At 36.3% G+C, this 15,424-nt stretch overlaps 2 protein-coding genes across 2 annotated transcripts; both read right to left on the bottom strand.

The window, feature by feature from the left end:
* Window positions 1-17: 17 nt before the first annotated feature.
* Window positions 18-2,771, bottom strand: LOC115971128 (40S ribosomal protein S6). Its single transcript, XM_031090824.1, has 6 exons — window positions 2,665-2,771; window positions 2,523-2,587; window positions 1,259-1,316; window positions 1,076-1,184; window positions 659-931; window positions 18-489 (listed from the first exon to the last, which is right to left on the bottom strand). The coding sequence occupies exons 1-6, from the start codon at window positions 2,668-2,670 to the stop codon at window positions 251-253; spliced, it is 750 nt and encodes a 249-aa protein (XP_030946684.1). The 5' UTR covers window positions 2,671-2,771; the 3' UTR covers window positions 18-250.
* Window positions 2,772-12,651: 9,880 nt separating this feature from the next.
* Window positions 12,652-15,418, bottom strand: LOC115971129 (40S ribosomal protein S6). Its single transcript, XM_031090825.1, has 6 exons — window positions 15,390-15,418; window positions 15,250-15,314; window positions 13,902-13,959; window positions 13,719-13,827; window positions 13,293-13,565; window positions 12,652-13,124 (listed from the first exon to the last, which is right to left on the bottom strand). Exons 1-6 carry the CDS (start codon window positions 15,393-15,395, stop codon window positions 12,886-12,888), a joined length of 750 nt encoding a protein of 249 aa, XP_030946685.1. The 5' UTR covers window positions 15,396-15,418; the 3' UTR covers window positions 12,652-12,885.
* Between the last annotated feature and the right edge of the window lie 6 nt (window positions 15,419-15,424).

Here is a 15,424-nt window from a genome sequence, read left to right as displayed (position 1 = left end):
ACATTTAAAGAATTGCGTACGAACAAAACGATTACCTAGCAATTATAGGTAAATTACTATGCAACATTCGAAAATTCTCCATTACAAGAAACCATCAACATGTAATACGATGAAAAATTCATTGAAATAAGCAAACATAGAGTACTTTCACAAAACAAGGAAAACCATATCAGAAAATTTCATAGATATTCATCTTTTAACCAAAATTTCATGACTCGCGAGAGCGACCTAGCCCAATAGATGCATGAACCTAAGCCGCAATAGATGGTTTAGACGCAGCAGAGAGCCTGGATCTTTTCTTGGCTAAGCTCTCGCTACGACGGTCTCTTTGCTCCTTCAATCTTGAGGCAAGGAGCTTATGATACTCAACAGCAGCTGCCTTGGACTTGGCAATTCTCTTCTTCTTATCTGCAATCCTTGCTCGCTTCCTCTGCAAAGTCAATGGAGTGACCAACCTCTGAATCTTGGGAGCTTTGCTTACTTCCTTCCCTGCCAATTGTACAAGCAGCATTATACTTAAGAATTAAAGAAAACACAGAGCCAACCACCATAGTAACTGGATTACTATTGAACCTTCTAAATCAAAAATTTTTAGAGGCTAACAAGTATATCCAGAGTCTCTAGCCCAAAACATTAACATTGAAATTAGGAAACTTACCAGCTTTTGTGGTAAATGTTCGACGATAGGTGTTGACATACTTTCGAACATCATCCTCCTTTGAGAGATTGAAAAGTTTACGGATCTTAGATGCCCTCTTTGGACCTCTCATTCTTGGTTTCTCAGTGTCAGTCAGACCAGGAAGGTCATTCTCACCCTTCTTCACAATAACCAAGTTCAGAACAGAAAGGTCTTGGCTGACAATGCATCCACGTACAGATTTCCTCCTCCGTTCTCCGTTGCGCCTACCGTGCCCACGGAAGCAAGGAGTTCCTGGCCAGATAAATTTAAATGTTTCATATCATAATCCTTATAATCAGTCTCTAACAAAGCATGTTATTGGCTACAATGAACCAAGATGCTTCTAAGGATTTTGGTAAATAGTAACATGCACTAAAAACAGAAATTTTGGCCAACCTCTGTGAAGCAAGAGACGGACACGGCCTGGAGTTAGCACTCCCTGCTTCATTGGGAATCCTTGCTTGTCACAACCTCCCATGATCTTGAAAACATAGCCCTTAAATTCCTGCAAAACAGATATTTGAGTAAACTAGAACTTGTAGCAGTATTTGACAAATGCAAAACATAATGGGTGCATACCTCTCCAAGAGAATCTCCACTGACCTCCTGTGAAATCCTCTTGTCAAAAAATGCTCGGCTGCAAGATCAAAGAAACAGAATAAAACATGATGAATTATCACTAGCAGAAGCTTAAGTAAAAGAAATTTGCTATTTCAATGGACTCATAATCTAGTTATACTCCATATTAGTTACATATTTGACATATAGCCTCAAGGTAAAAATTTAGAAGTAACCAATAAAAAAATCATTGCTACAAGCTCAAAAATAGCAGGAACATAATTGATAATAATCAAGCATATAGAATGGTACAACAAAATTTGGTTGATAACAACAGAATCTTCAAACTAATGTCTTTCTGGGCTAGTTAGTAACATTTATAATTTTATAATCAACTTACTTAATGACATTTAAACTGATTAGCTAACATTTTCTATAATTAATTAAGAAAGAAAAAAAAAATCTTTTAAGACACTAGTACCTTTTTTCCAAGGCAATATAAGACGTAACAATGTGTGAAAATATTTCTCAATTTCAAAATCTTTACACAGGAAAATACTATGTTTTCTCTGCAAACTGATTATGATGATGCCTTGCGTAATGCTCATTAAGCTCATAATTTTATCTGAACATATTCCAATGATATATGTTGAATTCCAAAATTATGTTTGCAAGAAATTATTGGACAGAGCCTAATTATGAAAAATTGGAATTCAAGTCAGGTCTCTAGATTTCTTTTTCTTGATAGGTAGCTTTCTAGATTTCTATGTTTAAACCCTTGTAAGGATGATGCACAAATATATCTTGCTTAATGCCTGTTACAGTATTACCTTTTACAAGGAAACAGAGGACAGCATTGATTATTTACAATTGAACATAACTTAAAAACTAACATTAAAACCCAAGACACCAGGCCGGCGATATTTGATTGGAAAATTCCTGGGCAGCATTCTACATTAATGATTGCGAAACAGGCTATTTTGGCTTTGGAAGTGAAATTCCGCGATTTTCATCAAATCATTTCATTTTTTTTTTTTCCAATCCCATTTATCTTTTTTTATTACAGACCCTGCTTTTACTAGTTCCAATTTCTTTTTGCTTAAAAAACAGTAATAGCTAAGACAGCTAAAAACAACATGTTAATGATAGATTTAGCTGGGCCAATATAATAAAAAAAAAATGATTTGAGTTATAGAATTCATTCATAGAATTGAAAGAAAAGCAAATCCTATTTGATATGAAAGCTATTAATTCATATGAGAGAGAGAGAGAGAGAGGAACTAACAGCTTCTGGTCATCGTCGATTTCGAGCTTTTTCTGGCATCCAGTAGTTGGGTTTGCGATGTTGAACTGTAAAACGAAAACGAATGTCACAGTTAGTGTCTACGTATTTGTGAGAGAGAGAGAGAGAGAGAGAGAGAGAGCACCTTCATCTTGGAGTGGAGCTGGCTGATGCGGCTGCAAATGAAGAGGAAGTGAGATGTGTGCTTCTTTAGGGTTTTGTATGATGTGCTTCGGAGAGATACGATGTGGTTTTTTTATTTTATGGTTTTGGGTTTTTTCCCAGGGAAATGGGGCCAAGGCCCAAACCTTAACAAATGGATCAGACATCAATAGTGGGTTCGGCCCATTTAAGGACCCATCTCCAATTTCAGCAGTAGCAAGCCCAGTTGGGTGATCCCATGCCATAATAGAAATTGTGTTTCAAGCTTTCAACAACAGATCCTTCAAATATAGTTTAAAACTTTTTTTAATATTAGTTTTATGTAAAGTAAACAATTGGAAGTTGAGTTTAATCTACAATGATCTATCTTAATTGTTATAGACTTGTCACAAGGGGAAGATATGCATATCCACAATTTTTAGGTTCTAATATTTATGAAATAGTATATGATATGATATTATTTGAGTTGTGTTAACAGGTATCGCAAGTTGCCCATTAACAACTTTTTTGAAATTTTCCTGACAATTGTTTTGGTTTTTTTTTTTATAGTTTTATCTCAAATTTTCAGCTTTATAAGTACCGTTTAGTGTCTTTTTTTTTTTTTTTTTTTTTTTTTTTTTTTTTTTTTTAAGCTCTTTTTGCACCTTAACAAGCATTGGAATTTTCCCTATATATTTTATTCCTTTTAATTTTTATGTTTTTTTTTTTTTGGAACTGCTACAAGCATTGGAATTTTCATTTCGTTTGTTATTATGTGATGGGTAAGATAACACATGCCATCTTGATCTTGGCCTAAAGTAATTACCAGCATATCAAGAAGATAATGACATGGCACCTAAAAAATGAGTCGAAGCTGAGTGACAAAAATAATTGGCTAGTAAAGCTTGACCCTTCAAAGTTTCTGAACATTTATCTCCGAATCTAATCCTGCAAACCTAAAAAGCTAAACAAGGAATTATGCAATCCCATTAAGGAGTACAAATTTCCTACCTCACTTTGAATAATAATTTCTATTGAGGATTGAGGAGAGTAACAATCCAAAAAACACCATAAAAATGAGCTATAAAGACCAATCATATGTATGATCCTTGACTTGACAACAAACTCTTGCCTTTGTTCCTTGAGACAATATTTACCCTCTTCTCTGACTTGAGCATCAAAGAGTCATGCAAATCTCGACAACTCTTCTAATGCCTTTCTTTTTTTGTTATTGTAGGTGTTTGAGGGTCTTGGTTAGGTGATTGTGATCAACTACATCATCACTATGATCGAACAACCTATACTTAACAATCCCCCCTCCTCCCAAAAAAGTAGCAATTACTACAATTTTACATACTCCTCAAGTTTTGAAAAATAAACTATTTATCATTTCTTATTAGTTAATTGGGATTTTAAATTATCAGATATTAGAAACATCTTTAATTTTAGGAAAATCTAAATCTCTATCATAAAATATAATCTTTTCATTTTTTTTTATAACTTCATAATTATGATAGGGGTGAGGAGATTTGGACTATGGATATCTCTATTGAATACGTTAGGAAAATGTTAGATGAGCTGCAAGACTTTTAGCTTAATCTCTTCATTTTAAAGAAAATGAAAAAGGACAACTCCTCAATCTTGGGCATGGCCCTCCATATTTTATTCATTTGTCACTAGGACAAGTATTAAATGGAAAATTTTGGTTTATTATTGTTGCTTGAAATTTGAATAGTTGGTAAATTTCTCGAAAAAATCTAGGAACACAAGTTATTTGACAATTTCTTATCATAATTGTAATGTGACAAAATCTGAGTGATGGAGAAAAAAAGGTAGGTTCATATATAAGTGATAGAAAACCACTCAAAATATAAACGTAACAAGCACAAAAAGATTGGTAATATTTTCTAATAATTTATTTATTATATTTGTATATGTAGAGTTGTTAAATTGATTTCATATTACACTCAGGGAAAGTGAAGAGAGCATGTGTTTTAAAATTTTTTTTTTTTTGATACTAAAAAAGGGAGATTACAAAAGAGCTGGGTTCACCCAGTAGTGTTTAATAGGCACCTGTACTGCCTTTTTAGCAACTTTACATAAAGTTTTAAGCAGCATATGAGGAACAAGGATCATGTGACAGAGGAGACCATTTTGTACAAGAAAATTTAAATCAGCAAGCCTATAGTTAGTTTGCCAATCAGAAGCCTTCCTGGTATTGAAGAGCTTGACCAATCCTCTACTATCACTTAGGAACAATACTATGAAACCCATGATATTTTGCTGTAAGGCAGGCATCCACCACAGCTTCAAGCAAAAATTCCTCTGCTGCTCCAACTAGACTACTATTCACAGCAAGGAAGACACTTTCTCCCTGTATGTTGACAGCTTCAAAACCAAAAGCACTTCTATTCCTCTTCTTGTCTCTGAACCCAGTAACTTTGATAATTAATTGTCAAGATCCAGCTGCGGATTGGACTGGAGTTGTTGATATTCTTGGGGGCTGGTTTGAACTGAGCTGTTCTGAGAATGCATCCTTATACCTACAAGATAGAGATTGCGCCATGAGAATTACATTCATAGGATTAGGAGAAATACCCTCATGAACAACTTTGTTCCTGTGATTCCAAATAGACCATAAGGTTGTGAATAATGCTTGCAGATAGTTCATAACATTAGGGTCCTTGTTGTTGTGCATGGTGATAACCCCAGTCAGCCACTGCTGCACAGACAAGTTATTAAAGTCAGAAGAGTGTATGGCCAAAGTGGTGCCATGCCAGCAAGCTCTCGAAAAGGAACATAAAAGAAATAAATGACTGCTGGTCTCCTCATGCTCATTGCAGAAAGGACAATTAGAGTCAGCTGAGATTCCTCTACTCCTAAGATTGGAAAATGTAGGTAAGCTGTCCAGAAGCAACTTCCACACAAAAGTGTTTATTTTCAGAGGGGTTTTCACTTTCCAGAGTTTGGTCCACACCACCTGATTAAAAGGATTATGATTAGAAGGTTGTAATTGCTCAAAGTTAAGAATCTCATAGGCCTTCTTAACATTGTACACCCCATCAGAAGAGTGTTTCCAAACCAATTTGTCCTGAACAGAGTTTGTTTTAGAGATGGGAATTTGAAAGATTTTACTAGCCAAAGAAGAGGGGTAGAGATCTCTAACAAGATTACAGTTCCAAGAGGCAGATGTGTGGTTAATTAAGTCTCCCACAGTTCCAGTAGGAAGTCTATGGTCTTGAAGATTAAGAGGAGACCATTGAACCCAATCTTTATGCTTGAGAGGGATATTATAACCATCCCCAATCCACCATCTTCCTTCCCTCAAAGTTGGACATTCCTGTTTAATGATGTTTTTCCAATACCAAGAATGGTGTGGTTTGGGGCAACAATCCTGAATTGGTCCTCTAGGGAAATATTTTGCTTTGAAGGTCCTAGCTAGAAGAGAATGGGGATTATGATGAATACGCCAGAACTGTTTGGTGATCATGGCTTGATTCATTGTTTTGAATTTTTTCAGACCAAGCCCCCCTAGCCTCCTAGGTTGACAAACTCTATCCCAATTGATTAGATGTAATTTCCTTTCCCCAGTCTCATGCCCCCACCAAAAGGCTCTTACAACGGCATCCATTTTGTTGCAAATGGTATCAGGTACCCTGAAACAGGAAAAAACATAGAGGGGAAGAGATTGGAGAACAGAAGAGATGAGTGTAGTTCTACCAGCTTGTGATAAGAGTTTAGCCTTCCAACCTTGAAGTCTAGAATGGAGCTTATCTACCAGAAAATGAAAGTCTGCGCATCTATTTCCCCTCATCTTAAAAGTCATTCCAAGGTACTTAGTTGGATTCTGAACCAGATTGACATGAAGTGTAGAAGCAAGAGATTCTTTGTCCACAGCAGCCATGTTAGGAGAGCAATAGAGATCCGATTTTGCCAAATTAATTTTCTGTCCAGAGATAGAACAATACCAGTCCAAGATGGCAATCAATTTTGTAACTGACATATCATCCTTTTTGAAAAAGAAAAGAGAGTCATCCGCAAAAAGGAGATGAGTGAATGAGAGACCATTCCTACCAATCTTCACACCTTTTAATTGTTTCTGATTTTCAGCTTGCAATAAGGCAATAGAAAGGATATTGGCACAAAACAAGAATAAATAGGGAGAGAGAGGATCTCCCTGTTGTAGCCCTTGGGAAGGCTTAAAAGAGGATGTTAGATTCCCATTAACAAGCAATGTATAGCTAACAGAAGTCACACATTCCATTATCCACTGAATCCATCTTTCCTCAAACTTCATAACAGTAAGGACAGCCTTAAGAAAAGTCCAGTCGACCCTATCATAGGCCTTACTCATGTCAATTTTAAGAACTCCAAAGCAAGCCTGTTTACCTTTTTTCTTCCTAAGCACATCTATAATCTCATGAGCAATAAGAATGTTATCAGTAATGTTCCTGCCTTTAATGAAAGCATTTTGATATGGTGTTATAAGGCTATCCATGAGAGGTTTGAGTCTATTCACTAGAATTTTGGATATGACTTTGTAAATAACATTACAAAGACTAATGGGCCTAAAGTGAGAGACATCATCAGGGAAAGGAATCTTGGGGATAAGGGTGATGAAGGTATGATTAAGAGGTTTAAAAAGTGACCCTGAGTGGAAAAAAGCTTGAACAGTGTTTATAACATCCCACTTAACAATGCCCCAAAATTCTTGAAAGAAGAAGGCTGGAAGACCATCAGGTCCGGGTGCTTTGTGAGAGCCAAGTTGGAAGACATTGTGTTCAATCTCAGTAGGTGTAATGGGAGCATTCAGAAGGCTTCTATGCTGATCAGAGAGAGAAGGAATAGGCAAGGATTGAAGATCATGAACAATATCAAGAAAGTTGGACTGATTATTGTTACTAAAACAATTTTTGAAATGCTCGACCAGAATACTTTCAATGTCCATCAGATTATTAGTAATGTTTCCATTAGGATCTTTGATTTGTACAATCCTGTTTTTGGCTCTTCTTTGCTTGACAACCGTCTGAAAATATTTAGTATTCCTGTCTCCCTGTAGTATCCACTTAGTTCTAGCCTTTTGTGCCCACATTAATTCTTCCTTATTCATAAGGTCTTCCAGTTCACTTCTAAGTTGCCTCTCCTTCCTAACATCCTCAATATATTCTAAGGAATTTTGAATTTGCTGCAACTGAACCTGTTTAAGCCTAATATCCCTCTCTACCTTCCCAAAAACTGATTTGTTCCATTCAGTAGCAGTTTTCTTGACATTTAGGATTTTATGCCTTAATTGAACAGCCCTAGAACCCATTGACTTAGTAGACCAGGCTTGTTGAATCATACTCGTACAATTGGGGTGTTTAGTCCACATAAACTCAAATCTAAAGGGTCTGGCTCTGAAGGGGGTTTGGAGTTCAAAGTCCAAAAGGATTGGGCCATGATCTGACCTAATTATTGGGAGATTTCTAAGGGAGTAGAGAGGGTACATGTTGATCCACTCCACTGAAGCAAAAGCCCTATCAATTCTCTCCATAACAAATTCATTCCCCTCCCTGTTATTCATCCAAGTGTATTGCTGTCCTGTAGCATCCAGATCACACAAATGGAGATTAGAAATGACTTGTTGAAAAAGCTTTGCACCCACAATAGTGCCTTGTGAGAAGGAAAAATTTTCCTCATTGTTTAAAACCTGATTGAAGTCCCCTATACATAACCAACAAGGATGGGCAGAAGCTTTAAGGGAAGACAGTTGTTGCCAAACCTCCTCCCTTTTATCATGTTCAGGGTGTCCATAGACAAAAGTAATAGAAACAAAAAAACCTTTATCATCCAAAAGCTCAGTGTGAATCAAATGATTAGAAACAAAATTAATCTTAAGATTAGGTCTATTCATCCACGCTAAAATCAGGCCCCCACTAAAACCCACTCTAGGATCTTCCCATCCATCTGAAAACCCACATCTAGTCCACACTTCTTTCCCTTTGCCTTCTACTAATTTAGTTTCCATTAGAAACATAATATCAGGTTTAAATTCATGGGATTTTTGTTGGCATTGTAGAATTGCAGAGGGCTTGCCCAAACCTCTGCAATTTCAGCTTAGGATCCTCATGGCTGCTGGGGAAGCTGATTAGGGTCAGCTTCCCAGCACCCTTTTGGATAAAATGGAGCTTCTGCATTTGTATGACAATCAGAATCAATATTAAAAGATGGAGGATCAATGGTATCAAATTTGGTACCTTCCTTTGAGAAGAATCCACAGAGAAGCTTTTGGCGGATGTTTCTCCCTAGCCGGCCAATATCTGTCCTGAATCTCTTCTTAGGAGGTACTTGACTGCTAACCAAATCTGACCCACGCTGCAAATTAATATGTTGACCCGGATCAGAAGCAACTGAAGCAGGAGAAGGTGGGCCAGGACCAAGGTTTGTAATTGCTGTATTATGAATGTTGCTTAGCCCAGTGTCTAAGCTAACTGTACGATTGTGGGCAGACTCCACCTGTGATTCATCATTCGCTAAGTATTGGGTCCAAGACTCATCCTAGCCCAAGTCATGAATCCTTCTAATCTGAGGCCCAGTACTTGAATCACCAACTTCCAATCTAAGTCTATCTCTATCCACTCCTTGGACTAAATTGTCAATAAGAGGATCAGGTATCACAGGTATTTGTCCCCTACTCCATGCATCTCTACGTACCCAATCAGGACAGCCTTCATTTAGCCTGTCTAAATTGAACATAAGAACAGTCTCATCACTATCAGTATCAGAGTTGGACCTCGAAATCTCTCTTAAGGTGCCATTAGTCATGAAAGGGCCATGTTCTCCTATCCAAGTCCAATGCAAATTGGATTCTGAAGGTAAAGCACACGGAGGGCGCAGGGTAAAGGTAGCAGAACTCTCAGGATTATGGTCAAGAGGCTGAGAGGTATGCAAAGTATGGTTCGGGTTATGGTTAGTAGAATTGACAGGATTAGGAGGATGATCAGGGGAGGAGGCAGGGGAAATGAGGGGAGATTGGGAAATGGGGATGATTACTTAAAGAAAGGGATAAAATTGCTGAATTAAGAGTTGCATGTTCATGTTCAGGTTGGGTGTTGTCCAGAGGAGCTTGAGATGAAAAGATACCTGGTGGAATAGGGATATGTGGAGTCTCTAGGTCAGGAAACAAGGGTAGACTTTCATCTCGGAGGTGTTTAGGGTTGGAGGGTGTTGCATGTTCATGTTCAGGTTGGGTGTTGTCCAGAGGAGGTTGAGATGAAAAGATACCTGGTGGAATAGGGATATGTGGAGTCTCTGGGTCAGGAAACAAGGGTAGACTTTCATCTCGGAGGTGTTTTAAAAATTTTTGTAAACTCGTGAGGATGATGAAATGCTATAAAACGCCATTGCATACACCGACTTGAGTCTGGCATGCTTGACTTATTTCATATTTTTCTCTTACAACATTCCTATTAATGTTACATTAATGCGAGGTACACTTTTTCACAATCTTTTTTAAAGAAAAATTAATTCAATAGTTGAAAAAATGACGAATTAAACCATAAATATCTTAGTTAGAAATACCAAGAAGTGCAAATCAATTGAACTACACAGTTCTTTGCACAATCTTTTTTAATTACAGTTAATGTGATAAATTGTAATTAGATTCATTAGTTTTCCACAGGCCATTGACATCATTTTTATTAATATTGATAACATCATACCATCTCAATAATTAAAAAAAATATTGTGAAAAAATTGTTGTCCCTAGACTTATTATTAATACTATTTAGAATGATGATATGACCGACACATCATTATGTTCTCGTAGGGTTGTTCATCCACCCAATGTGTCAGTAAAAATAGCCAAATTGATTCATGTTGACCAATGACAAGTTGTTTACAATGATGGAGATCGAAAATAAAATAAGAAAGCAATGGATGCCTAGTTTAGTGGTCAACAACTCAATAGTGAATCTAAAAAATTGGCCATAATTGACCACTCATCCTAACGGGGATGGATATCTCATTGATTTAAAAATACCTTTACATTTTTAGAGCACTAGTATTGGTGGTGCTAAAAAAATATATTGCTATTTTTAGCACCACCAAATACAAAAGTGAGACTCCATTGGTGGAGCTATAGTCAAAATTTTTGGTTTCTTTGCTACAGTACACAACTAAAAGATGGCTGTACACAGTAACTCAAAGGTTAAAAAAAAAATTATTCTATGTTCACACTACTTTAATTATTTTATTGATTTCTTTTCTTTTCTTTATTTTTTCTCTTCCTTTTCTTTCATCTCTGTTCATCCGTCTCTCTCATTTTCTTGCTCTTTTCTTTTCTCAAAACTCTCTCCTTCTTCTCAAAATTTTCACTCAAATTCTTTTCTTTTTCTTCTCAAATTTTCTCTCTTTCTTCTCAATTTTTTCTATGCTGTGTGAGGGTCTCTTCTTTTGCTGTGTGGGTGTGGGTGTGGTTGTGGTGGGTCATCGGCGTCGTAGTCATGCTGTGGGTATGGTGAGTCATCAGTTCCAGGTCATGTTGTGGGTGTGGGTGTGGGTTTGTGCCGTGGTGTTTGTGGGTCTTGCCGTGGGGTTTGTGTGGTGGGTCATCAATGTTGTGGTCATGCCATGGGTGTGGTGGGTCATCGATTTTGGGTCATGCCGTGGGTGTGGGTTGCCGTGGGTTGGTTGTGAGTTGATTTTCTTGGGTAGTTGTGGGCTGATTTTGGTGGTGGGTTGTGTGAAGTGGTGGCTGATCGGTGGTTGTGATTTTTTTTTTTTTTTTTAAATGTTGTTGTGATTGTTGTTTATTGAAATAAATATATTATTTTATCGTAGTTGATATATTATTTTAATTTGTTGTTTATGTTATTTTATTGTGTTGAAAGTTAAAATTAAACTACTAATATTGAGTGTTTTATAAAATGAGAAGGTAAAATAAATAAAGTAGTTTTTGGTAGAGCCAAATAGCAAAAATTATGACTCCACCAATGTGGATGCTCTTAGATTTAAGTAAAGACAAAACTAAAGAACAATCCAATAAAAATACTCATTTAATTCTCACTAAAACGGTTATTATAACTTCTCATCAATAAATTGAAGTGCTGCAATATATCTTTATTTTTTATGAATTGCAACCTAGTTGTTAAAACAAAACATAAACAATTGTCTTCTCTTTCCCTCCTTTTTGTTTATCTTTGAGGCGTTGGCATAAGCAATTTTCTTAATACTCAATTTTTTTTTTTTTTTTAATGTATTCTTCCTCATATATTTGTATGTTTGTACATAGAAATACCCAAAAAAAGAACAGTTGATGCAATATAAAAAATAAAAAAAAATTTAATTAATTAATTAAAAAAAGATTTGAACACTTGTCAACATTGTGGACAAGTCCATCAACATCTAGGAACATAAGAGAAAGTAACTTGACAATTGTTAACCGAATACTTTTGTCTGTAAATATGCATATTTGATTCCATTCATAAATCTGTTTTCTTCCCCATGAGTTTAGAGTGATCTAATATTAGAAATAATGGGGGCTTATTTCCCACCAGCTTGAAGTTAAGGATGGGTTGTTTATGCAGTCAATGATCAACTTCGCATACCCTTAAAAAGTAATCCAACCGCACACACATGAAAAGCCAAACAAAGTTTTTGGGAGGCCAATATTTCATAGGATTTCCAGCTAGGAGAGCTCTAGATGCCTCTACCAAAAAAAGTAACTTCCATGGATATTAATAGAGGTGCTAAATATTAAAAACTTAGATTTGATAAGCAGTGAGTTCCATTATTAATTTTCTTTTTGGCATGTATTTCTCTCTCTTTTCAGGAAAATAAAAAGAACAATCATTAGTTAAAACTTAGAAGCATCAATTGATTGCCAACAGGCTTTATAGTCCCATTGACACCTACCCAATTCACAGCCCTTGTGCCAGTGGTTTGACCCGCCTCCCCTCCCTTCCCCTCCACAAGAAAGCATTAACAACAATCAAAGATCTAAAGAAATGCATACGAACAAAACAATAACCTGTCAATTATAGGTAAATTACTATGCAACATTAAAAAAATCTCCATTACAAGAAACCATCAACATGTAATACGACGAAAAATCCATTGAAAAAAGCAACATAGAGTACTTTCACAAAACAGGAAAACAATATCAGAAAATTTCATTGATACTCATCTTTTAACCAAAATTTCTAGACTTGAGAGAGCATGGACCTAGCTTAAGAGATGCATGAACCTAAGCCACAATAGATGGCTTAGATGCAGCAGAGAGCCTGGATCTTTTCTTGGCTAAGCTCTCGCTACGACGATCTCTTTGCTCCTTCAATCTTGAGGCAAGGAGTTTATGATACTCAACAGCAGCTGCCTTGGACTTGGCAATTCTCTTCTTCTTATCTGCAATCCTTGCTCGCTTCCTCTGCAAAGTCAATGGAGTGACCAACCTCTGAATCTTGGGAGCTTTGCTTACTTCCTTCCCTGCCAATTGCACAAGCAGCATTATACTTAAGAATTATAGAAAACACAGAGCTAACCACCACAGTAACTGAATTACTATTGAACCTTCTAAATCAAACTTTTTAAAGGCTAATAAGTACATCCACAGGCCCTAGCCCAAAAAATTAACATTGAAATTAGGAAACTTACCAGCTTTTGTGGTAAATGTTCGACGATAGGTGTTGACATACTTTCGAACATCATCCTCCTTTGAGAGATTGAAAAGTTTACGGATCTTAGATGCCCTCTTTGGACCTCTCATTCTTGGTTTCTCAGTGTCAGTCAGACCAGGAAGGTCATTCTCACCCTTCTTCACAATAACCAAGTTCAGAACAGAAAGGTCTTGGCTGACAATGCATCCACGTACAGATTTCCTCCTCCGTTCTCCGTTGCGCCTACCGTGCCCACGGAAGCAAGGAGTTCCTGGCCAGATAAATATAAATATTTCTTATCATAATCCTTTAAGACAATATAATCAGTCTCTAACAAAGCATGTCATTGGCTATGATGAACCAAGATGCTTCTAAGGATTTTGGTAAATTGTAGCATGCACTAAAAGCAAAAGGTTTGGCTAACCTCTGTGAAGCAAGAGACGGACACGACCAGGAGTTAACACTCCCTGCTTCATTGGGAATCCTTGCTTGTCACAACCTCCCATGATTTTAAAAACATAGCCCTTAAATTCCTGCAAAACAGATATTTGAGAAAACTAGAACTTGTAGCAGGATTTGACAAATGAAAAACATAATGGGTGCATACCTCTCCAAGAGAATCTCCGCTGACCTCTTGTGAAATCCTCTTGTCAAAAAATGCTCGGCTGCAAGTTCAAAGAAACAAAATAAAACATGAGGAATTATCACTAGCAGAAGCTTTAAGTAAAAAAATTTTGCTATTTCAATTGACTCATATAATCTAGATATACACCATATTTGGTTACATATTTTACATATAGCCTCAAGGTAAAAATTCAGAAGTTACCAATCAAAAAATCATTGGTACAAGTTCGAAAAAAGCAGGAACATGATTGATATTAATCAAGCATAGGTACAACAAAAATTTGGTTGATAACAACAGAATCTTCAAACTAATGTCTTTCTGTGCTAGTTAGTAACATTTATAATTTTATAATCAACTAGCTTAATGACATTTAAACCGATTAGCTAACATTTTCTATAATTAAGAAAGAAAAAACAAACGGAAACACTAAAGCGCATGGGAAGTGTATCAATGCTGACCCAATAGAGGCCAAAAAATAAAAACTTAAGTCACTAGTATCTTTTTTCCAAAGCAATATAAGACGTAACAATGTGTGAAAATATTTCTCTATGTCAAAATCGTTACAGGAAAATACTATATTTTCTCTGCAAACTGATTGTGATGATATGGTGCCTTCTGTAAGTGTAACGCTCATTAAGCTCATAATTTTATCTGAACTTATTCCAATGATATATGTTGAATTCCAAAATTATATTTGCAAGAAATTAATGGACAGAGTTTAATTATGCTAAATTGGAATTCAAGTCAGGTTTCTAGATTTATTTGTTTAAACCCATGTAAGGATGCAACAATATAACTTGCTTAAATGCCTATTAGCTTTTACAGGGGAAACAGAGGACAGCATTGATTATATACAATTGAACATAGCTTAAAAAACTAACATTAAAACCTGAGAAACCAGGCCGGTGATATTTGAGTAGAAAATTCCTGGGCAACATTCTACATTAAAAGCATAAGCAAAATAAAATAGCACAAGGTGACATGCACAAAATGATTGTGAAACAGGCTATTTTGGCTTTGGCCGTGAAATTCCGCGACTTTCATTAAATCATTTCGTTTCCTTTTCCAATCCCATTAATCTTTTTTTATCATAGACCCTGCTTTTACTTGTTCCAAATTCTTTTTCCTTAAAACACAGTAACTAAAGACAACATGTTAATTACAGATTTAGCTGGCCCCAAAAAAAAAAGAGTTGAGTTATAGGATTCATTCAAACAATTGAAAGATAAGCAAATCCTCTTTGGTATGAAAGCTATTAATTTTATTAGTACACAAAAAAAATTTTGAGTCTGTAAGTGAGAGAGAGAGAGAGAGAGAGAGAGGAACTAACAGCTTCTGGTCATCGTCGATTTCGAGCTTCTTTTGGCACCCAGTAGTTGGGTTTGCGATGTTGAACTGCAAAACGAAAAAGAACCTAACAGTTAGTTTCTACGTATTCGTGTGTGTGTGTGAGAGAGAGAGAGAGAGAACCTTCATGTTGGATGTGAGAGAATGGGGCGGAGTGG

Source organism: Quercus lobata, chromosome 12, assembly GCF_001633185.2.
Source record: "Quercus lobata isolate SW786 chromosome 12, ValleyOak3.0 Primary Assembly, whole genome shotgun sequence".
Classification (NCBI taxonomy): domain Eukaryota; kingdom Viridiplantae; phylum Streptophyta; class Magnoliopsida; order Fagales; family Fagaceae; genus Quercus; species Quercus lobata.
Note: the sequence above shows the minus strand (reverse complement) of the source record. Positions and strands in the feature narration are given on the sequence as shown.